The 23517-nt window shown below is 43.9% G+C and overlaps 1 protein-coding gene across 2 annotated transcripts in view; it reads left to right on the forward strand.

Annotated features, from left to right (window-relative positions):
* LOC121271326 (shiftless antiviral inhibitor of ribosomal frameshifting protein-like) overlaps positions 1 to 14861 on the forward strand; it is a 31312-nt gene extending 16451 nt beyond the window's left edge. The window contains exons 5-8 of one of the 2 annotated variants that reach the window (XM_041177251.1): positions 1 to 156; positions 2161 to 2264; positions 7094 to 7251; positions 14386 to 14861. In XM_041177251.1, coding sequence (XP_041033185.1) covers positions 1 to 156; positions 2161 to 2264; positions 7094 to 7251; positions 14386 to 14603 — 636 coding nt within the window. In that variant the 3' untranslated portion in view covers positions 14604 to 14861. The remainder of the gene's footprint in view (positions 157 to 2160; positions 2265 to 7093; positions 7252 to 14385) is intronic. The other variant, XM_041177252.1, reaches the window with a different exon arrangement.
* Positions 14862 to 23517: the final 8656 nt, after the last annotated feature.

The raw sequence follows: 23517 nt of genomic DNA on the forward strand, positions 1-23517 counted from the left end.
GAAATAGCAGACCGCTTAAGGATACTTCCACTGACTGAGAAGAACTTGCGAATGTTTGACTCAGCAAGGTGCAGTAAGATTCCTGGTAGTCCAAGACTGTTCGCATGCCCATGCTGTGATAGAAGTTGGTGGAGGGAAGTGCCTGAAAGGAAAAAGGTAATGCTAATCTTGGCCATCAAAGGCCCCCTTCCAATGGTAGAAATTTCCTGATTCCACTCTATTATGAACCCCAACATTCTGGTCAGCCAGAGGAAAGACTGAAATCTGGCAGCAGGTTCCTCTGAGATTCCAACCTATGGTCTTGGGTTATCCCATTTCCAGGTGAAGGGGCTACTGGGTTGGATTCCTCCATGCAAACCCTACCCTTTTCCCCTTTGTCAAAGGGTGAGGCTGTTCCTGAGCTACCTCTCCGGCTAAGCCACCCTTATGGCCTGTGTGCGTTGGCAAGAGTTCCGTTGGGGACCTCTGGCAAAGTACCCAGAAGGTCTGCAGACAAAGGCAGTTGATCGTGGAGGAGATGGACTATCCTGTGCCTGCAAGTGGCTCTCCTTAGAGGAGAAGAGATTGTCAAGTTGCCTGGCAAGGTTATGGGAGACCTATAGTTGCAGGTACTCCCCCTTTCAAAGGTGAATGGGACAGTTAACCTTGGAGATGCTCTAGTGTCCCATGTGTATGAAGAACCCCATCCCTGCACTTTACAAAGGTTGGCGTCTAGGGCATTGAAAACGCACTTCATTCTACCACACATTCCTCCAGTGAGTCAGAACTTACAGTATTGATAAATTTAGTCCTGACTTTAGACCCTCATTTAGCTGTTTTCAAATTTCAGTTTTATTCTTGAGAGAAAAAAATTAAATCATGGAATATAATTCTTGTTTCAAGATCCTAGTTTACTCACTCAAGAATGTGTTTTCAGAGTTTGTTTCAAAAAACATCCACATAGTTTCACAACGCGTGAGATGTTAAGCTGGGACTCAAATTTAAAACCTGGAGCCTGTTTCAGATGATCAAATGTTCCAAACTCTGTTCTGAATATTGTGGATGTTGAAGCATGATGTCCTAGCATTCAAAATGATGTTTTTAGGCAAACGTTTCTTTTTAGTGAATATTTCAAGTGACTGACCTCATGAGAAATAATTTTGTTCCTTGTTGACCGAAAAAAATGCAGTAACTTTCATTGATGAAAACACTGGCTGGCATTTCTCCATATTGTTCTGAAACTCCCGAGTCCCTCAACATTTGAAGTCTCCCTAGAAGGAACAAACTTATTCTGAGATTCCTACAGCTGATGGAAGAAGCAGGTTTTTACTTCATCCAGTTGAGTGTCCAGGAGATCTTCCAGAACAGCAACTCCCCTGAGAGTTTTGGCTTGTTCTGGTCATAGATGTGAAAAGCCAGTTGTAGTTTTCATCACAAACAATACTGCATTGATGGCCAGTTAATAAGGCCAATACAAGTTGCAAATCTGATGTTCATTTCTAGTCTGAAAGGCAAAGACGTTGTTGAACTTTGGTGAGACCACACTTGGACCACTGTGCATAGTTCTGATCTTCATAGTATAAAAAAGAAGATATAGAGGCACTGGAGAAGGGCAAAGAAAAAAATCATAAGGATGATACCAAACTAAGAGATTATACCAAATGCAAGTGAACAGACTGGGTCTCCCAACCTCTCGCAAAGATTAGACTGAGGATCTTGGAGATTTCATAGAATCAATGTACAGTAGATAGAGATGATGTTTCCACTTGGAAGAGTGAATTCAAAACTAGACGTCATAAGTATAAGATAATCACTAAAAATTCCAATAGAAATTCAGGAGAAACTCTTTAGCCAGAGAGTGGTGAGAATGTGGAATTTATTACCAGAGGGAGTGGTTGAGGTGAATAACTTGAATGCCTTTGAGGCAAAGCTAGATAGACACATCAGGGAGAGAGCAAAAAAAGGCTATGCTGATAGAGTGAAATGAAGAGGGTGGGGGGAGGCTTATGTGGAGCAGAAACAGCAGCACAGAGCAACTGGGCTGAATGGCCTATTTCTGTGCTGTACATTCCATGTAAGTAAGCATTTTATAAGAACTTTTATCTTCCAGTATTGTGTTTTTTTTAATTAGCTGCATTGCAAACTGGATTAGCAGTGATCCTGAATTCACTCTCTCCACAGGTCTCAAGATGTCGTGGATGTAAAATAAAGTATGATGCAGTGCCAAGAGATCAGGAATGGGGTCTCGCTGAGTATAATTGCCAATACTGCAATAATTTTTTCAGGTAAGGTCTAGTTTCAGAATAATTCTGTCTCATACCCATCATGGAAAACAAAAAGAGTTATTAATGGATGGCTTTTGCCCATTTCTGCCAGCCTGGAGATGATAGCGCATTGGTACTTATGATATAATTTGAAAGACAATACGCTCAACCTTTCATCATCTTTGACCCTCAAAGGTTTGTGCTACATGTCACTATTGGACCTGCCTCGATATGGAAAACTCACTAAGCTATCATTCTGTCTGCCCATTTGACAGATCCAACAGGTCTCATATGAGGGGAAAGTAGCTATAAGGTAGTTTCCTGTCACGTTCCTTCATCTTCAAAAGGTATTACCCTAGCTGCCAAGGCTAAAGTGCCCCAGCTTACCCTGTCTGATGGAGAAGAGTGGGTGGGGAACTACCCTCAACCATGCGGCTTTTGCTGGACATCAGCCCAGCATTCAGAGCTGTCTCTGATCTCCTGTAATGTTTAGAAGGGAGTTCAAAACCGACCTTTCTCACTCTAAGGCAGGGATGCTACCTCTGACCCAGTGGTCGCTCTGTCAGATGCGAGTTCCGCAGTGGATGTTGAACCAATAGTTCGAGATCTTGCTCTAGTCTCAATTTGAAGAGGCATTGAGCCAGTACACAGCTGAGACAATCTTTCATTTCCTTGGTTATTTTGGAACTGGGTTATCCAAGTTTCTGCACATTAAGTGAAACAGCTTTATTAAAATCTCTAGAGAAGAGAAGGCTTTGGTTTGGTTCAAAGGGGATTGCTTTCTCCTCTGAATCAAAGGGTGTTGGTGGAGTTGAGCCCCCCTCCCAGTTTGAGGACACAACGCAAACATACAGAAATGTTGGACAAGGAATGGCCAGCTGATCCAACAAACAAACCCTACACAGTTAATGGTTGCAATGTCATAACTAGACATTCCCTCTCTTTAGAAATAGCTGTTGGGCCTCAAATAGATAGAATTGAAAAGTCAAAGAGTTAGACTAAACCTGTATCGACCCTGGGTTTGACCACACTAAAGTATTGCATGCAGTTCTGGTCGCCATATTATAAGAAGGATATAGAGGCACTGGAGAGGGTGCAGAGGAGATTTACAAGGATGACTCCAGAAATGTGTGGGTATACATATCAGGAAAGGATTGACAGGTTGAGTTTCGTTTCTCTTGAAAAAAGAAGGCTGAGGGGTGACCTAATAGAGGTCTTTAAAACCCTGGAAGGATTTGATCGAATGGATACACAGAGAATGTTTCCTCTTGTGAGAAAGAGCAGAACTAGAGGCAGTCAATATAAGATAGTCACCTAGAAATCCAATCAGGAACTCAAGAGAAACTTTACCCAAAGAGAGGCGGGAATGTGGAACTGACTACCACAGGGAGTGGTTGAAGTGAATGGTATGGATGGATATGAGGGAGAAGGGAATAGAGGGTTACAATGATTGATTTAGATGAGAGGAGTTGGGAGGAGGCTCGAGAGGAGCATAGACTGGATGGGCTGAATGGCCTGTTTCTATGCTGTACATCCAGTGTGAATGGGGCAAGTGCCTCAAGCAGATGGGATTCTCTGCACGAGGAATTTTAAATTGGCTTTTGTAGAACTGTTGATCTGCACTTTGACAAAACACACTCCCCATTCTCTTGGTGCCTCTCTAGGAGAATGTAGTAAAGAGTTGTTATTGTTGGTGGTTAGAGAGAGCTCTGAACTCCAGGTAAAATCTACTTAATGGGCCAATGTCAAGGAAAGCAATTAATCTCTATCCAACTGTTATTCCCCTAGCCCCAAAAGTAATTGTAGAAAAGATCTTAAGATGTAGGAGCTGAAGTAGGCCATTCGGCCCATCGAGTCTGCTCTGCCATTCAGTGAGATCATGGGTGATCTGCTAATCCTCAACTCCACTTTCCTGCCTTTTCCCCTTAACCCTTGATTCCCTTACTGATTAAAAATCTGTCTATCTCAGCCTTGAATATACTTAGCAACCCAACCTCTACAGCCCTCTGTGGTAAAGAATTCCACAGATTACCAACCCTCTGAGAGAAGAAATTTCTCCTCATCTCTGTCTTAAATGGGTGACCCCTCACTCTGCGATTATGCCTCTGGTCCCGGACTCTTCCACAAGGGGAAACAATCTTTCAGCATCTACCCTGTCAAGCCCCTTAAGAATCTTATATGTTTCAATAAGGCAGCCTCTCATTCTTCTAAACTCCAATGAGTACAGGCTCAACCAACTCAACCTCTCCTCATAAGAAAATCCTTCTATACCCGGGATCAACCTAGTGAACCTTCTCTGGACTGCCTCCAGTGCCAATATATCTTTCCTTAGATAAGGGGACCACAGTATTCTAGGTGTGGTCTAACTAGTGCCTTGTATAGTTTTAGCAAGACTTCCCTGTTTTTCTAATCCATTCCCTTTGAAATAAAGGCCAACATTCCATTTGCCTTAAAAACAAAAAACCGCGGATGCTGGAAATCCAAAACAAAAACAGAATTACCTGGAAAAACTCAGCAGGTCTGGCAGCATCGGTGGAGAAGAAAAGAGTTGACGTTTCGAGTCCTCATGACCCTTCAACAGAACTGTCATTGGAAAAAAGTTAGAGTCCAATAGCAGAGCATTTAGAAATGTATAACATAATCAAAGAGAGTCAGCATGGCTTCATGAAAGGGAAATCATGCCTGACAAATTTATTAGAATTCTTTGAGGAGGTAAAAAGCAGATAGATAAAGGAGAACTAGCAGCTGTAATATATTTAGATTTCCAAAAGGCATTCATTCCATTTGCCTTTCCCTATTACCTGCTGAATTTGTATGCTCGCCTTTTGTGACTCATGCATGAGGACCCCCAAATCCCGCTGTGCTGCCGCTTTCTGCAGTCTTTCTCCATTTAAATAATATTCAGCTCCTCTATTCTTCCTGCCAAAGTGCAAAACCTCACATTTTCCCACATTATATTCCATCTGCCAAGTTTTTGCCCACTCACTTAACCAGTCCATATCCCTCTGTAGACTCTTTGTGTCATCCTCACCAATTGCCTTCCCATCTATTTTGTGTCATCTGCAAACTTAGTGATAGTACATTCATTTCCCTCATCCAAGTCATTCATATATATTGCAAGTAATTGTAGCCCCAGCACTGATCCCTGTGTCACTCCACTAGTTACAGGTTGCCATCCTGAAAATGCCCACCCATATCCCAATTCTCTGTCTTCTATCAGTTAGCCAATCCTCTATCCATGCTACTATATCAGCACCAACACCATGGGCTCTTATCTTATTATGTAACCTTATGTATGGTACCTTAATGAATGCCTTTTGGAAATCTAAATGTATTACATCTACTAGTTCCCCTTTATCTATCTGCTTGTTATCTCCTCAAAGAATTCTAATAAATTTGTCAGGCATGATTTCCCTTTCATGAAGACATGCTGACTCTCTTTGATTATGTTATACGTTTCTAAATGCTCTGCTATTAGACTCTAACATTTTTCCAATGACAGATATTGAGCTAACTGGTTTATAGTTACCTGTTTTTGTCTCCATCCCTTTTTGAATAAGGATGTTACGTTGGCAGTTTTCCAATCATCTGGGACTTTTCCAGAATCCAAAGATTCTTGGAAAATTACCACCAGCGCATCCATTATCTCTGCAGCTATTTTCTTTAATATTCTAGGATGCCACCCATCAGATCCAGGGACTTATTGGCCTTTAGCCCCATTAGTTTGCCTAGTACTTTTTCGCTAGTGATAGTTATTGCATTTATTTCCTCCTCCCCCCTTTTTGCCCCATGATTATTTAATATTTTTGGAATTCTATTAATGTCTTCTACGGTGAAAACTGATGCAAAGTATTTACTCAACTCCTCTGCCATTTCCTGGTTCCCCATTATTATTTCCCCAGCCTCATTCTCTAGGGGCCTATATTGACTTTGGCCTTTCCCTTCCTTTTTATATATTTAAAGAAGCTCTTACTGTATGTTTTTATATTATTTAGTTTACCCTAAAAGTTCGTTATCTCCCTCTCTTTTTTTTGGTCATCTTGTGTTGGTTTTTAAAATTTTCCCAATCCTCTGGCTTACCACTAATCTTTGGCACATTGTATGTTTTTTCTTTCAATTTGATACTGTCCGTAACTTCCTTGGTTAACCATGGTTGGTTTATCCCCTTCCTAGAACCCTCCTTCTTCACTGGGTTTTATCTTTTTTGTGAGTCATGAACTATTTTCTTAAACGTCTGCCATTGTTCATCAACCCTCTTTTCTGCTAAACTCCTTTCCCAAAACCACTCCAGCTAACTCTGGCCACATTCCTTTGTAGTTACCCTTATTTAAGTTTAGCCCAGCTGTTTCCAACCTAAATTTATAAGGTATCAAAGGGTTCCTCTTTGGAAATGAAATCTGTTGGACTGCATGATGTTCCTCATGCTTGGTTTCTGGGCATTAACCCCTGGTAGGGGTTGTCTCTAAGATTGACCTAGAGTCTCTGGGAACTGAAGATTAATCCCCCGGACACTGCTACATGCAAAACCCAGGAGGAAAAAAACCCCTCACGCGTTTAATAACAGAACTGTTTCTTTGATCACTTTCACCTTTTTTTCCCTAAAAATTGTCAGAAATCAGGAAAATAGGTTGTTTGAATTAACGTCATCCGATTGGGCAATGAAGTCTGTTCGCTTCCTAATTAGCCATGAGAAGGCGGGGCGTCATGACAACGGGTGTGTCATGACCAATGGTGGGAGGGTGTGGGCAGGATGTATGGGGGCAAGAGGTCCATATGCTGAACTTCCAGGAATATGTCCAATGTTGACAACTCTAACCCACGGTTACACTGAGTCTCTCTAACATTGCCAGGAGCTTTGGACAGATGGGGCTTCCTGCCCCATGCTACAGGTGCCGGAATGTCGTTCTACCCAACATTATCATTCCACCCCAACAAAATCGGACACCATTGAGAAATGAGAGACGGAGTGACCATGGCTGCTGTGCCGAGGATTGTTATAACAGGCAAGGTAGCAACTCTTGTCTCATTTTAATAGCTTCACATGTGTCCTGGCTTCTTTCTTTAGGTTCGGTACGAATCAGTGCCCTTTGTTTCAAATGTGTATTGGACCCCATGTGCATGTCAGGCCTTTCCAATGGTGCTTTTGTCAGGAAGATATAATAATTCTCATATTATTGGAATTTGTTGTAAAATAGAGTAATAGTGAGATTTGTCTGTGTGTGTGTGTATGTGTGTGTGTGTGTGTGTATAAGAGAGAGAGAGAGAGACTTAATTGGATTAGTCTGGGTGCTTTGATGTTTGAGGAGAAGTTAGATTTGAAATGTTAATTAGGTAAACATGGGGAAGTTTAGAAACAGGTGTCAAGGGAACATTTGCATTTGAACTAGATTGTTCTTAAAGGAGGGGTGAAATGTGTCACCTAGCCAGGTGAAGTTTAGAAACAGTGTGTTTATTTTTCCCAAAGATTACTGGTAAAACGTGGTGCTATGAGACGGTTTTATTATCAGGAAGCTAAAATCCAAAGACATAGTGAAACAATGGGTATTTGCATTCAAAGGGGAAAATATGTATAAAGGAGTGAAGGCTGTGTGTAAGGGCAGGCATTTTTGAGATCTACAAGTGTGAAAACCTTCAGCATCTATGCCCCAAGCTAGCTTGCACAACTCTCTGGGGTAGAGAATTCCAGATATTCACTACCCTCTGAGAGAAGAAATTCCTTCACATCTCCATTTTAAATGAGTGTCCCCTTATTCTGTAACTATTTCCCCTAGTTCAAGAATCCCCCACTAGTGGAAACATCTTCTCAACAACTGCCTGAATCTTCTACATTTCAATAAGATCATCCCTCATTCTTCTAAGCTTTAATGAATGGAGGCCTAACCTGTTTAGCCGTTCTTGATAAGTCAACCCCTTCATCCCAGGAATCTGCCCAGTGAATCTCTTTTGAACTGCCTCCAATGCCACTATATCCTCTCTTAAATACAGGGACAAAAACTGTACAGAGTTTTCCAGGTGCAGCCTCACCAACACCCTGTACAGTTGTAACAAGACTTCCCTATTTTTAAACTCCAACCCCCTAGCAATACAGGCCAAAATTCCATTTGCCTTCTTAATTACTTGCTGCACCCGCATGCTAACTTTCTGTGTTTCATGCACAAGAACACCCAGATCCCTCACTGCTGCACTTTTTTGGAATGTCTCTCCATTTAAATAATAGTCTGCCTTTTGATTTTTCCTACCAAAGTGCATGACCTCACACTTACCTACATTAAACTCCATCTGCCAAGTTTTTGCCCACTCACTCAACCTGTCTATATCCCCTTGCAGATTCTTTATGTCCTCATCACAACATGCCCACCCACCTGTGGATACATTACACTCTGCCCCCTCTTCCAAGTCATTAATACAGATAGTAAATAATAGAGGCCTTAGGACTGACCCTTGTGGCACTCCACTATTTACGTCTTTCCAACCTGAAAAAGACCCATAAACCCTGGCTCTTTGCCTTCTGCCTGTTAAACAATCCTCAGTCCATGCTAATAAATTACCCCCAATACTGTGAGCTCCTATCTGGTGCAATAACCTTTTATGTGGCACCTTATCGAATGCCTTCTGGAAATCCAAATACACTACATCTACCGGTTCCCCTTTATCAACTCTACTTGTTATATTCTCAAAGAACTCTAGCAAATTTGTCAAACGTGATTTCCCTTTCACAAAACCATGTTGACTTTGTTTGATTGCGTTAAGTTTCTCTGAATACCCTGCTATTTCTTCCTTAATAATGGACTTTGGCATTTTCCCAACAACAGATGTTAGGCTGACTGGCCTATAGTTCCTGTTTTTTGTCTCCCCCCCAACTTCTTGAACAGAGATATCAGATTAGCGGCTCTCCAATCCACTGGCACCCTCCCGGAATCCAGTGAGTTCTGGAATATTTCCACCAATGCCTCCACTATATCTGCAGCCACTTCCTTTAAAACCCTTGGATGCAGGCCATCAGGCCCTGGTGACTTGTCTGTCTTTAATCTCATTACTTCGCCAAATACTTTACCCCTCGTGATAGAGACTGTTTAGCTCCTTGCTTATCTGATAACTTTGAGACATTTATAGTATCCTCCACTGTGAAGACCGATGCACAATACTGGTTTAAATTATCTGCCATTTCCCTGCTCCCCATTATCAGTTCCCCAGTCACATCCTCCAAGGGTCCCATGCTCACTTTAGCTACTCTCTTTTTATATACCCGTAGAAGCTCTTGCTGTTTGTTTTTATATTTCTTGCCAATCTACTTTCATAATCAATTTTATCCCTCTTTATTAGCTTTTTAGTCATCTGCTGCTGGTTCCTGAAAAGAATTCCCAATCCTTTGGCCTACCATTAGTATTTGCCGTTTCATATGCCTTAGTTTTTGATTGGATACTCTCCTTGACCACCTTTGTTAACCACGGGTGGTTCATCCTTCTCATCGAGTCCTTCTTTTTGACTGGGATAAATTTTTGCTGAGTGTTATGAAATAGCTGCTTAAATGTCTGCCTCTGCTCACTCACTGACCTTCCCCTTAATCTATTTTCCCAGAGACAACTCTTTCTTCAGATGTCTGTAATTGCCTTTATTTAAGTTGAGGACACTGGTTTGAGACTCGAATTGCTCGCCCTCCAACTGAATTTGAATTCTATCATCATGTGATTACTACCCCCTAGAGGATCCTTCACTACCATATCTCTTATTAATCCCACCTCATTACACATTATTAGTTCTAAAATAGCCTGTTCCCGGGTAGGTTCTGCAACGTATTGCTCTAAGAAACAATCCCTCATGCACTCTACAAAGGCGGTGGTGTAGTGGTACTGTCACTGGACTGGTATTCCAGAGACCGAGGGTAATGCTCTGGGGTCCCAGATTCAAATCCCACCAGGCAGATGGTGAAATTTGAATTCAATAAAAATCTGGAGTTCGAAGTCTAATGATGACCACAAAACCATTGCCAATTGTCGTAAACACCCACCCGGTTCACTAATGTCCTTTAGGGAAGGAAATTTCCGTCCTTACCTGGTCTGGCCTACATGTGACTCCAGACCCACAGCAATGTGATTGTCTCTTAAAATGTTCTCTGAACAAGGGCAATTGGGGATGGGCAATAAATGCTGGCCTCGCCAGCGATGCGCACATCCCATGAATTAATTAAAAGAAAAATTGTCTTCCATGTTACCCCTGCCAATCTGATGCAGATTAAAATCATCCATGACAATTGTAGTGCCTTTCTTACATGCCTCCATTATTACCTGATCTATACACTGTCCTACAGTAAGGCAACTCCTTGGGGGTCTTTAGATGACTCCCACCCATGACTTCTTCCTTTTGCTATTCCTTATTTCCACCCAAACTGATTCCACATCACGATTTATTACTCCTATATCACTACTCATCACTGCTTTGATACCTTCCTTTATTAACAAGGCTACCCCACTTCCTTTTCCTTTTTGCCTATTTTTCAAAATGTTGAATGCTCTTGAACATTGAGTTCCCAGCCTTGGTCATCCTACAACCACATCTCTGTAATAGCTATCAAGTCATATTTATTTATTTCTATTTGTGCCGGCAACTCACCTATCTTGTTACAAATGCTCTATGCATTCAGATAAAGAGCCTTAAGCTTTGACTTTTTACCATTATTACTCATTCTGGTTCTGATTTCTGCTGCATTCTTCTGCTTATATTTTCTGCCCCTTCCTGTCACACTTTGATTATCGTTCACCTCTTCACTACCCTGCACCTCTGCTCTCTCATTTCTTTTTGATTTTTTAAACTTCCCTTCAATTGAACCCATCCCCCCCCCCACAACTTCCTTCCCCATTAATTAGTTTAAAACCCTATCTACAACCCATTTAACTATACTATTTGCCGGGACATTGGTCCTAGCATGGTTCAAATGAAGCCTGTCGCAACGGAACAGCTCTCTCCTTCCCCAGTATCGGGTGCCATTGCCCCACAAATTGGAACCCATTTTTCCGACACCAATCTTTGAGCCACACATTTACCTCTCTCATCTTATTTACCCAATGCCAATTTGCACCTGGCTCAGGTAGTAATCTGGAGATTATTACCTTTGTGGTTCTGCTTTTTAATTTAGCCCCAAGCTGCTCATAGTCCCTCAGCAGAACCTCTTTCCTATCCTACCTATATCGTTGGTATCTAGGTGGACCACGACAACTGGATCCTAACCCTCCCACTCCAAATTCCTGTCCAGCCCAGAAGAGATGTCCTTAACCTTGGCACCAGGTAGGCAATACAGCCTTTGGGACTCTCTGTCTTTGCTGCAGAGAACAGCATCTATTCCCTTAACTACACTTTCCTCTATTACTACTGCATTTCTCTTTTCTCTCCCCCACCCCCCCCCCCCCCCCCCACTTGAATGCCGCTCTGTACCACAGTGCTGGGGTCAGTTTGCTCATCCACCATGCAGTCTGTGCCCTTGACCACACCGGGAGCAAGAACCTCGTACCTATTGGACAAGGGCACTGGCTGAGGCTCCTCCAAAGCTAAATTCTGGATCCCCATACCTGCCTCACTTGCAGTCACGTTCTACTGTCCCTGATCACGGTCCAAATTTGATGTAATTAGTCTAAGAGGTGTGACTGTGTCCTGAAACAGTGTCCAGGTAACTCTACCCCTCCCCGATGTGTCACAATGTCTGCAGCTCGGACTCCAGCTCATCAACTCTGAACTGAAGTTCCTCGAGCGGCCAACACTTGCCGCAGATGTGGTCACTTTGGATCTCACCGGCGTCCACCAGACCCACATACTACAGCTGCAACACATCACCTACCCAGCCAACTCTATTCTATTTATTCAATTAATGTGACGTTAAATATTTTAAAGTGAATTTCTTAACTGTACTCTTCAGCTGTAATAACGTCTCCTGATTTAAGCCGTTTGGTCAATCAAAAGAGACACAGAAGAGGTGCTCACCTATCACCTACCTGTTCTACCATCACATGTTGGCTCTGACAGGTTGAACAGGCTCTCTGAAGCCGGTTTTTATGTCCCGTCACCACTGCCCTTCTCATGCAGGTCCACCCTCCTCACTGTTTTAAACTGAAACTCCCGGCTCTCTCCTCACTGTTTTAAACTGATATCTGACAGGGGACGTCAGGAAGATATAATAATTCTCATAATATTATTAGAATTTATTGTAAAATAGAGCATTAGTGGGATTTGTCTATGTGTCTATATGTGTCAGCTTGTTTGTGTGTGTGAGACTTAATTGAATTAGCCTAGGTGATTTGATGTAAGAAGATAAGTTAGGTTTGAAATGTTAATTAGGTAAACATGGGGAAGTTTAGAAACATAGGTGTCAAGGGAACATTTGCATTTTTAAATAAACCAAACTAGATTGTTCAAAAGAGGGGGTGAAATGTGTCACCTAGCCAGGTGAAGTTCAGAAACAGTGTGTTTATTTTTCCCAAAGATTACTGGTAAAACTTACTGCTATGAGAGGGTTTTCTTGTCAGAAATATTAAGTCCAAAGGCATAGTGAAACAATGGGTATTTGCATTCAAAGGGGAAAATATATATAAAGGAGTGAAGGCTGTGTGTAAGGGTAGTCATTTTTGAGATCTACAAGCATGAAAAGCCTTCAGCATCAAGCTGCTGTCTTCAAAGGACTGAAGTTAAGAAAGCTCACTTTGAATTTGACTTGTTCAGGGTATCATGTTTCTTCGCCTGGATCTTTTAAAATCTGTGTGTCTACTATTGCCTTAACAAAAGCGTAACTGGGAGTTAGATTAATTAGGGGATTTAGAAGTTATCATAGTAGTAATTTGTAAATCTATGTATGTATTTAAAAATCATTTCTCTTATTAATAAGTGTTTAATTTAGTTTTATAAAACCCTTTAAGACTTGGTGGTCTTATTGCTACTGAATTCAAGGCCTGCATCTCAAAATTTTTACAAACTGCAAAACAAGTTGTGGCAGTTGTTTCAAGTTTCCTTCTGGGATTTGAAGAACTCAGCATTTACCTTTGGCTGTGCCATAACAGCTTTAACTTAACGACCTGCATTTCTACAGCACCTTTAACATGGGAGAAAGTTCCAAAGTTGGTTCACAGGAACAGTATTTGACACTGAGCCACATATGGAGATATTAGGGTCACTGAGGAATTAATTTGGCTTTTTTATTGAGGTAAATCAATTCTGATATTTGTGTAGTAAGATCAGCAGTACAATTAATCATGATGTTTGGTCTATCTGTTCTCCCCAGCTGACTGGGAAAGGACTTGCTTGCTACTCATCACTCCAAAGGTAGATCTTGAATTGCAGTTAAACTTTCATACACAGAGGTTTCAGATTTTGATCCCCCAAAGCCTGTCCACCATCTACAAGGCACAAGTCAGGAGTGTGATGGAATACTCTCCACTTGCCTGGATGAGTGCAGCTCCCATAACACTCGAGAAGCTCAACATCATCCAGGACAAAGCAGCCCACTTGATTGGCACCCCATCCACAAACATTCACTCCCTCCACCACCGGCGCACAGTAGCAGCAGTGTGTACCATCTACAAGATGCACTGCAGGAACTCATCAATGCTCCTTCGACCGCACCTTCCAAATCTGTGACCTCTACCACCTAGAAGGACAAGGGCAGCAGATGCTTGGGAATACCACAACCTGGAAGTTCCCTTCCAAGCCACACACCATTCCAACTTGGAAATATATCACCGTTCCTTCACTGTCACTGGGCCAAAATCTTTGAAATCCCTCCTTAACAGCACTGTGGGTGTACCTACACCACATGGACTGCAGCGGTTCAGGAAGGCAGCTCACCACCACCTTCTCAAGGGGCAATTAAGGATAGGCAATAAATGCTGACCCAGCCAGCGACGCCCTCATCCTGAGAAGTTTTTTTTAACAATATCTGGTACTGTGGGATTAGGCTAAACGGCAGTCCTGAGACCAACTTCTCCCAAATTAAACTTAACCTACAACAGTCAACATGGAGAAGATGTCATCCCAACCATCAATAAGTCAAGAACAGCACTTCCCTAGCAGACTGAGTGATTGTGCACTCCCTCACGCTGGTTTTAAAGGTGACTTTGCATTAATATTCCATGATAACAGAAAATGCCCTTGTCTCTTGCAGAGCCCTATGTTCCTGGTACACACTGTATTCATCCCAGGACACGGAAGATGCGTGAGCTGCCCAAGGTGCTGTGTCCCAGCGGGCAACACGAGTCTACTGGATCAACAGTTGCCAGCTGCATTAGCCAGGGTTCCTCAATGGAGTGCGATGTTGAAGTGATCATCCAGGAGGATCTGAAGGTAATCCTAGAAGAAGACGAAGCCCAGTGCGTGACATGAGTTGAAAATGCTGCTGCTCCTCCACTTGCCTGCCTCTATGACAGAAGTCTCAGTACTTTTAACCTGGGATTATCGTGAGCCGAGAACGGATGGTGAATTGGACTGGGGGATTATGTCAAACCCTGGTGAGCAGGACTTGAGGTGCTTTAGGCCAGGGAAGGCTGACTGGCGAGTGGTGTTTGTTTTATTTTTAGTATTCTCGCTTCTAACTGCTAACCCTTCCATTCTTTTTCTTATTAAACAGTTACTTCACCATTAGTTGCTTCACCATGTTTTTTTTTTTGGAAAACATTCTTTAAAATCATTGTCATTTTTTAAAAGAATTCATTCACAGGATGTGGGCCTCACTGGCTGGGCCAGTATTTATTGCCCATCCCTAATTGCCCCTGCTCAGAGGGCATTTAAGAGTCAACCACATTGCTGTGGGTCTGGAGTCACATGTAGGCCAGAACAGGTAAGGATGGCAGATTTCCTTCCTTAAAGGACATTAGTGAACCAGATGGGCTTTTACAACAATCAACAATAGTTTCATGGTCATCACCCTCTAATTCCAAATTTTTTATTGGATTGAAATTCCCATGGCGGGATTTGAACCTGGATCCCCGGAGCATTACCGTGGACCTCTGGATTACTAGTTCAGCAACAGTACCACGACACCATCGCCAGCCTGTTAAATAGGAGCAGGAGTAGGCCAGATGGCCCCTTGAGCATGCTCCAAGATTCATAGCTGATTTTATACGTCAACTGTGTTTCCCACCCTATACCCTATCCCTTGATTTTCTTAATGCCCAGGAGTCTATCAATCTCAGTCTTGAATATATTCAACAAATGAGTATCTACAACTCTCCAGGGTAGATGAGTTCCAAAGATTCATAACCCTTTTGAGTTAAGAAATTACTGCTCATCTCAGGTTTAAAAGGTCAACACAACACAGTGAAACAAGTAGTGAAGTTAGAAGAATCTCTACGTATGTCTGTAATGAATCTGGATCTTAGGTATGAGGTTTGCTCCCCAAGAGTTAATTCCTTATAAAGATGCTAACACCATTTTTAAAAACTATTTCCCAAAACATTATGATTAAGTTTAACAAAACACCTCATTAACTATCTTGGCGATCTTCCAGTTTCAGGAGAAAGGAAGCCAGAACCAGATTTCTAGCTTTTATATTCAGACTAGGGATTCATTCACCTCATAGATGGAGACACACAGCAAAGCCAATATGCAGGAGTGTCTCACTCCTGTTTCTATTTACTAATACCCATTCCATTATCCCAGTGGAGGAAGCCACATTGCTGTGATGTCTCAGAGACTGCAGAAATTCAAGAAGGCAGCTCACCACACCACCTTCTCCAGGACAATTATAGCATGGCAGCTGAGCCAGAAACATCCACATCCTGTGAAGGAACAAAGGAAGCTGGCCCAGCAACCAGATTTACCCCTACAGCATAAAGGTGTTTTATTCATAAACCTCCCTAAGTCCTGAGGGTACCAGAGATGTTGCAATCTTTTCTTGTCAGTGTTAACATGATCATTATAGGTGGTTCTCCAGGATTTTCAGGTTGTGGCTCGTTTATGAAAATAATGAAGAGGTTTTACAAGGTAGACAAAGAAGATTCACCACCATTCTATCTCTCTTTCCCCATCCCTCTCTCTCCCCTTCCCTTACCCCTTCTCTCTCCCTCCCCCTTTCTTCCTCTTTCCCCCTCTCCCTCTTCACCCTCTCTCCCCATTTCCCCCCTTTCTCTTTTCCCCTCTCCCTCTTTCCCACTCCCCCTCTCACTTTCCCCCCTCTCCCTTTCCCTCTCTCTCCCCTTTCTCCCTCTCTCCATTTTCCCTTCTCCCTCTCTCCATTCCCCCCTCTCCCTTTCAACCCCTCCTTATCATAGAGTTATAGAGGTCTACAGCACAGAGAAACGCCCTTCGGCCTATCGAGTCTGCGCCAGTCAAACAAGTACCAAACTATTCTAATCCCATTTTCCAGCACTAGGCCCATAACCTTGTATGCCATGGCATTGCAAGTGCACATCTAAATACTTCTTAAATGTTATGAGGGTTTCTGCTTCTACCACTCTTTCAGGCAGTGAGTTCCAGATTCCCACCACCCTCTGGGTGAAAAAAATTCCCCCTCACCTCTAAACCTCCTTCCCCTTTCCTTAAATCTATACCCCCTGGTTATTGATCCCTCCACCAAGGGGAAAAGTTCCTTCCTGTCTATCCTATCTATGCCCCTCATAATTTTATACACCTCAATCATGTCCCCCCTCAATCTCCTCTGCTCCAGGGAAAATAACCCCAGTCTATCCAATCTCTCCTCATAACTAAAACTCTCCAGTCCAGGCAACATCCTGGTAAATCTCCTCTGCACTCTCTCTAGTGCAATCACATCCTTCCTATAATGCTGATTCCAGAACTGCGCTCAATACTCTAGCTGTGGCCTAACCAGCATTTTATACAGTTCCAGCATAACCTCCCTGCTCTTATAATCTATGCCTTGGCTAATAAAGGCAAGTATCCCTTATGCCTTGTTAACCACCTTATCTACCTGTCCTGCTACCTTAAGGGACCGGTGGACATGCACACTAAAGTCCCTCTGATACTCGGTACTTCCCAGGGTCCTACCAATCATCGTGTATTCCCGTGCCTTGTTTGTCCTGTCCAAGTGCATCATCTCACACCTATCCTGATTAAATTCCATTTGCCACTGATCAGCTCATCTGACCAGCCCGTTTATATCCTCCTGTAATCTAAGGCTATCCTCCTCATTATTTACCATCCCACCAATTTTCCTGTCATCCGCGAACTTACTGATCAACCCTTCTACATTCAAGTCTAAATTGTTTATATATACCGCAAACAGCAAGGGACCCAACACCGATCCCTGTGGAACCCCACCAGACACATGCATCCAGTCACAAAAACACCCCACAACCATCACCCTCTGCTTCTTGCCACTCAGCCAATTCTGGATCCAATTTGCCAAATTGCCTTGGATCCCATGGGCTCTTACCTTCGTTATCAGTCTCCCATGCAGGACCTTATCAGAAGCCTTGCTGAAGTCCAAGTAGACTATGGCAAATGCATTACCCTCATCTACACACCTGGTCACCTCTTCGAAAAATTCAATCAAATTGGTCAGACATGACCTCCCCTTAACAAAACCATGCTGACTGTCCTTGATTAATCCCTGCCTCTCCAAGTGTAGATTAATTCTGTCCCTCAGAATTGCTTCCAATAGTTTCCCCACCACTGAGGTTAGACTGACTGGCCTGTAGTTCCCTGGTTTATCCTTACCTTCCTTCTTGAATAACGGTACCACATTGGCTGTCCTCTGGCACCTCTCCTGTGGCCAGAGAGGTATTGAAAATTATTGCCAGTGCCCCTGCTATCTCCTCCTTTGTCTCACTGAACAGCCTGGGATACATTTCATCCGGACCTGGAGATTTATCTACTTTTAATCCTGCCAGGCCACTTAGAACCTTCTCCCTTTCTGAGCTAATTTCTCTAATTATATCACAGTCCTTCTGACTGATTTCCATACCCACATCGTCCCTCTCACTTGTGAACACCGACACAAAGTATTCATTTAGAATCCTACCTATGTCTTCCAGCTCCACACACAAATTACCACTAAGGTCCTTAATGGGCCCTACTCTTTCCCTAGTTATCCTCTTACAATGTACTTGTAAAATAACTTTGGATTTTCCTTTATTTTACCTGCCAATGGTTTTTCATGCCCCCCTTTTCCTCTCCTAATTTCCTTTTTAAGTTCCCCCCTACATATTTTATACTCCTCTAGAATTTCTGCTGTTTTGGACCCTCAGTATCTGCCATAAGCCTCCCTTTTTCTTGTTATCTAATCCTGTAAATCCCTCGACATCCAGTGTTCCCTAGATTTGTTGGTCCCACCCTTTTTCTTAACTGGAATATGTTGGCCCTGTACTCTCCCTATTTCCTTCTTGAATGAGTCCCACTGCTTTGATGAAGATTTACCTAAAGAAGCTGCTCCAAGTCCACTCTGGCCAAATCATATCTGATCTTATTAACATCGGCCTTCCCCCAATTTAGAACTCTGATTTCCAGTCCATCCTTTTCCTTTTCCATAACAATCTTGAATCTAGCAGTGTTATGATCACTATCTGCAAAATGCTCCCTCACTGATACCTCTACCACTTGCCCGGCTTCATTCCCTAAAATTAAGTCCAGGACCACCCCTGTCTTATAGGATCTCCTTCGTACTGGCTTAAAAAGCTCGCCTGGATTCATTTTAAGAATTCCGTTCCCTCTAAACCTATCACACTATGACTAACTCAATGTTGGGGATGTTGAAATCCCTCACTATTACTACCCTATTATTTTTACACTTCTCTGAAATTTGCCTACATATCTGCTCTTCTATTTCTCTCTGACTGTTTGGGGGCCTATAGTACGCTCCCTGCAATGTGATTGCTCCTTTTTTGTTTTTAATTTCTACCCATATGGCTTCATTTGAGGATCCTTCTAAGATGGCATCCCTCCTTACTGCTGCAATTGATTCCTTGATCAATATTGTGATATCCCCTCCTCTTTTACCTCCTTCCCTGTCAAACCTGAAGACTCTATATCCTGGAATATTGAACTGCCAATCCTACCCCTCTCTCAACCATGTCTCTGTGACAGCAATGACATCATACTTCCATGTGTTAACTTGTGCCCTCAACTCATCTGCCTTATTCATCAGACTCTGCATTAAGATAAATACCATCCAACCAAACTCCTTTGTACCTTAACTGGCCTATAATTTCTACACCTTCTAGACTCACTTGCTCTCTCTTCTAATTTTGGCTGTGCATCTCCCCCTGCTGAACCTCCTCTCAGGATCATATCCCCCTGCCAAGTTAGTTTAAACCCTTCCCAACAGCACAAGCAAACCTCCCCGCAAGGATGTTGGTCCCATTCTGGTTCAGGTGCAACCCGTCCACCTTGTACAGGTCCCACCGCTCCCAGAAATGGTCCCAATGTCCCAGAAACCTAAAGCCCTCCCTCCTGCACCATCTCTCCAGCCAGGCATTCATCTGGACTAACCTCCAATTTCTATACTCACTAGTGTGTGTCACCGGCAGTAATCCAGAGATTACTATCTTTGAGGGCCTGTTTTTTAATCTGCTAGCTCTCAAAATTCTGCTTGCAGGACCTCATCCCTCTTTCTAACTATGTTGTTGGTACCAATATGTACCACGATCTCTGTCTGTTTGCCCTCCCCCTTTAGAATGCTCTGCAGCGTGACATCCTTGACCCTGGCACCAGGGAGGCAACAAACCATCCTCGAGTCACATCTACGGCCACAGAAGTGCCAGTCTGTTCCCCTCACTATCGAGTCTTCTACCACTATTACTCTTCCCCTCTTTTTCCTTCCCCTCCCCCCACCCCGTGCAGCTGAGCCACTCACAGTGCCATGAGCGTGGCCGCACTCTCCAGAGGAACCGTCACTCTCACCGTTTTCCAACACAGAAAAACAGTTCTCAAACGAGATGCACCCTGGGGATTTCCTGACTACCTGCCCGACACCTTTCTTCTGACTGATGGTCACCCATTCCCTCTCTGTCTGCACTTCCGTAAGCTGTGGGGTGACCACGTCTAAAAACGTGCTATCCACGGAACTCTCAGCCTCGCGGATACACCTCAGTGCCTCCAGCTGCCGCTCAAACTCCGAAACTCGGAGCTCAAGTAGCTGCAGCTGGTGACACTTCCTGCACATGTGGTCGGTCAGAGTGCAAGCAGCGTCTAGGACTTGTTGCAGGCGATACATAACACAGGACTGAGCTGCCCTGCCATGCCTCTAGTTGGATAAAAAAACCCTTACTTTAAGTTAAATACAGTAAAAATGTTAAATTATTTACGTAATTTAAATAAAAACTAGAACTTCTTACCTTTCCTTAGCTTAATCTATTTTAAACTGGAGAAAAACACTTACCCACCAATCAGCTCTCACCTTTGTGCTGACGCCACTTTTTGAAGTTTCCCCACTCTCACACTGGTTCTGACCTCTCTGCCGCTCTCTCGCGCTGTCTTGTGATATCACTCTTGGTTTTTTTTTTGAAAAATATACTTTATTCATAAAATATCTGAAAGAACATTACAAAACATTTTTAAATGGCCATCACAAAAAGTACAATCAAATTCAACTCTTACACATGGATCACGAGGTGCTTCAATACAGCTAATGAACATTACAATCATTTCAATATGGTCATTATAGACAGTCAGACAGTGCAATGGTATTGGAGTTATCGACATACATCATGTTGCACTCTGAAGTGCTTCAATACAATTATGATACATTTAGTATTCACTGCAGACATTCATTGTGAGCTATACAGCCCGAGGGGTCTATACAATTCCCACCCCCTCGGTACACTATGACAGAAAGGTCTTAGACAGCGACCTTTCCCCATTGCGCCTTTGTGGCGGCTGCCCCAAGCTTAACTGTGTCCCTCAGCATGTAGTCCTGGACCTTGGAATGTGCCAGTCTGCAACACTCAGTCGGGGACAACTCTTTGCGCTGGAAGATCAACAAGTTTCGGGCAGACCAAAGAGTGTCTTTCACCGAGTTGATGATCCTCCAGCTGCAGTTGATGTTTGTCTCGGTGTGTGTCCCTGGGAACAGCCCGTAGAGCACAGAGTCCTGTGTCACAGAACTGTTCGGGATGAACCTCGACAGAAACCACCGCATCTCTCTCCAGACCTTCTTTGCAAAGGCACAGTCCACAAGGAGGTGAACAACGGTCTCTTCCCCACCACAGCCACCTTGAGGGCAACATGCAGAGGGGGTGAGACTCCTGGCGTGTAGGAAGGATCTTACAGGGAGGGCCTTTCTCACCACCAGCCAAGCTACATCTTGGTGTTTGTTGGAAAGTTCTGGTGATGAGGCGTTCTGCCAAATGACTTTGTCAGTCTGCTCAGGGAACCATCCCACAGGATCCACCCTCTCCTTTTCCCGCAGGGCCTCTAAGACGTTACTTGCTGACCACTGCCTGATGGACTTGTGGTCAAAGGTGTTTCTCTGCATAAATTTTTCCATGAGGGACGGGTGGTACGGCACGGTCCAACTACTTGGAGCATTCCGCTGCATCGTGGCCAGACCCATCCTTCGCAACACCGGGGACAGGTAGAACCTCAGCACGTAGTGACACTTAGTGTTTGCATACCAAGGGTCTATGCACAGCTTGATGCAGCCGCACACAAAGGTGGCCATCAGGATGAGTGTGATGTTGGGCACATTTTTCCCCCCTTTATCTAGAGGCTTGTACATCGTGTCCCTGCCAACACGATCCTTTTTTGACCTCCAGACAAAGCGGAAGATGGCTCTGGCGATCGCCACTGCGCAGGAGTGTGGAATGGGCCAGACCTGAGGCAGGTGTCCACTCCTCTGTCCTGTACAGCAACAGCGAGAGTGCCTCACATTTGATGACCAGGCTCTTACCCACATTGGAGAGGGAGCGTCGCTCCCACATGCCCAGTTTTCTTTTCACCATAGACACTGGCTCCTTCCAGTTTCTAAAGCATGTCCCGGTCCCTCCAAACCAAATCCCCAGTACTTCAGGCTGTGAAGGGGTCAAAGGATCGGTCAGCCCAGTTCCCAAAGAACATGGCCTCGCTCTTCCCACGATCTACCTTGGCTCCCGAGGCCAGTTCGAACTGGTCGCAGATGTGGATCAGTCTGCGCACCGACAGCGGATCCGAGCAGAAGACGGCGACATCGTCCATGGACAGGGAGGCTTTGACCTGAGTGCCTCCACTACCTGGGATTGTCAGTCCTCTTATGCCCTGATCCTTCCTGATGGACTCAGCAAAGGGTTCTACGCAACACACAAACAGGACAGGGGAGAGAGGGCCGCACAGCCTGACTCCAGATTTAATCGGAAAGCTATCTGATTCCCACCCATTGATTGAGACTATGCTACTGATGTTAGTGTAGAGCGGTTGGATCCAGTTGTGGATTCTCTCCCCAAACCCCATTTTGGTTGTGCTGGGGCGTAGATGTTAATTAACCGGAGTGGAGCATTCTTGTACACCACGTCTGCTACAAGGAGGCGCCCGCCCACTACCTCCTTAACCTCGGAGACAGTGAAGTTGCCTCCCCGCAGCAAAATACCCAGGCCGGAGGAACGAGAGTCGTTTCCTCCCGACCATTTCGATGGCCAGTGGGACCACCATCGTGATAATCTTTTAAATGAAAACCAAATCATCGTGATGTCGCTCTTGTTATTTTCAACAAGAGCTGACTGCAGGACACTCTTCCCAGACCCCTTCTTTCCCCCTCTTTCCCACTATCCCCCTCTCCCTCTTTCCTACCCCTACTCCCACTTTCTCAATTTTCCCCCCTCCCATTTCCCCAACCACCCCCCACCCCCGGACCCCTGCCCTCTCTATCTCAAACCACTCCCCCATCCCACCCCTAACCCCTGTCACTCTACCCTCCCCTTGGCTCTCCTCCTCCTCCTCCTCCTCCAGTACTGCCCCTGGCCACACCGTGGTGCTGTTGAGCACCCTGAGGAGGCAGCAATAAGCAGCTGTTCAGGCTGAATCTCAGTCCAAAAGGTATCTCCAGATTTGAGACTAATTAACAAGGACCATTTATTTAAAGAAACTTAGCTCATAAAAAAGAGGAGGGGAGTTGAATTTCCAGCCTTTTGTCAACATCCAGGCTGGGTTTGAACTATTCTGCGCGCACACACACACACACACACACACACACACACAAGGCTCCAAGACTGGGGATAAAAACTCTTAGGCCTGAACATCTGTAAAGTGTGAAACATGGTGACCTATTTGTATTTATATATTTGAGTGTGTTTGTCTGCATGTTTTTGCATATAACGATACCCTGGTGTTGTTAACCTGGTGTTATTTTAGAATTCGTGCACTGAAAATTTGG

This window comes from Carcharodon carcharias, chromosome 30 (genome assembly GCF_017639515.1).
Source record: "Carcharodon carcharias isolate sCarCar2 chromosome 30, sCarCar2.pri, whole genome shotgun sequence".
NCBI lineage: Eukaryota > Metazoa > Chordata > Chondrichthyes > Lamniformes > Lamnidae > Carcharodon > Carcharodon carcharias.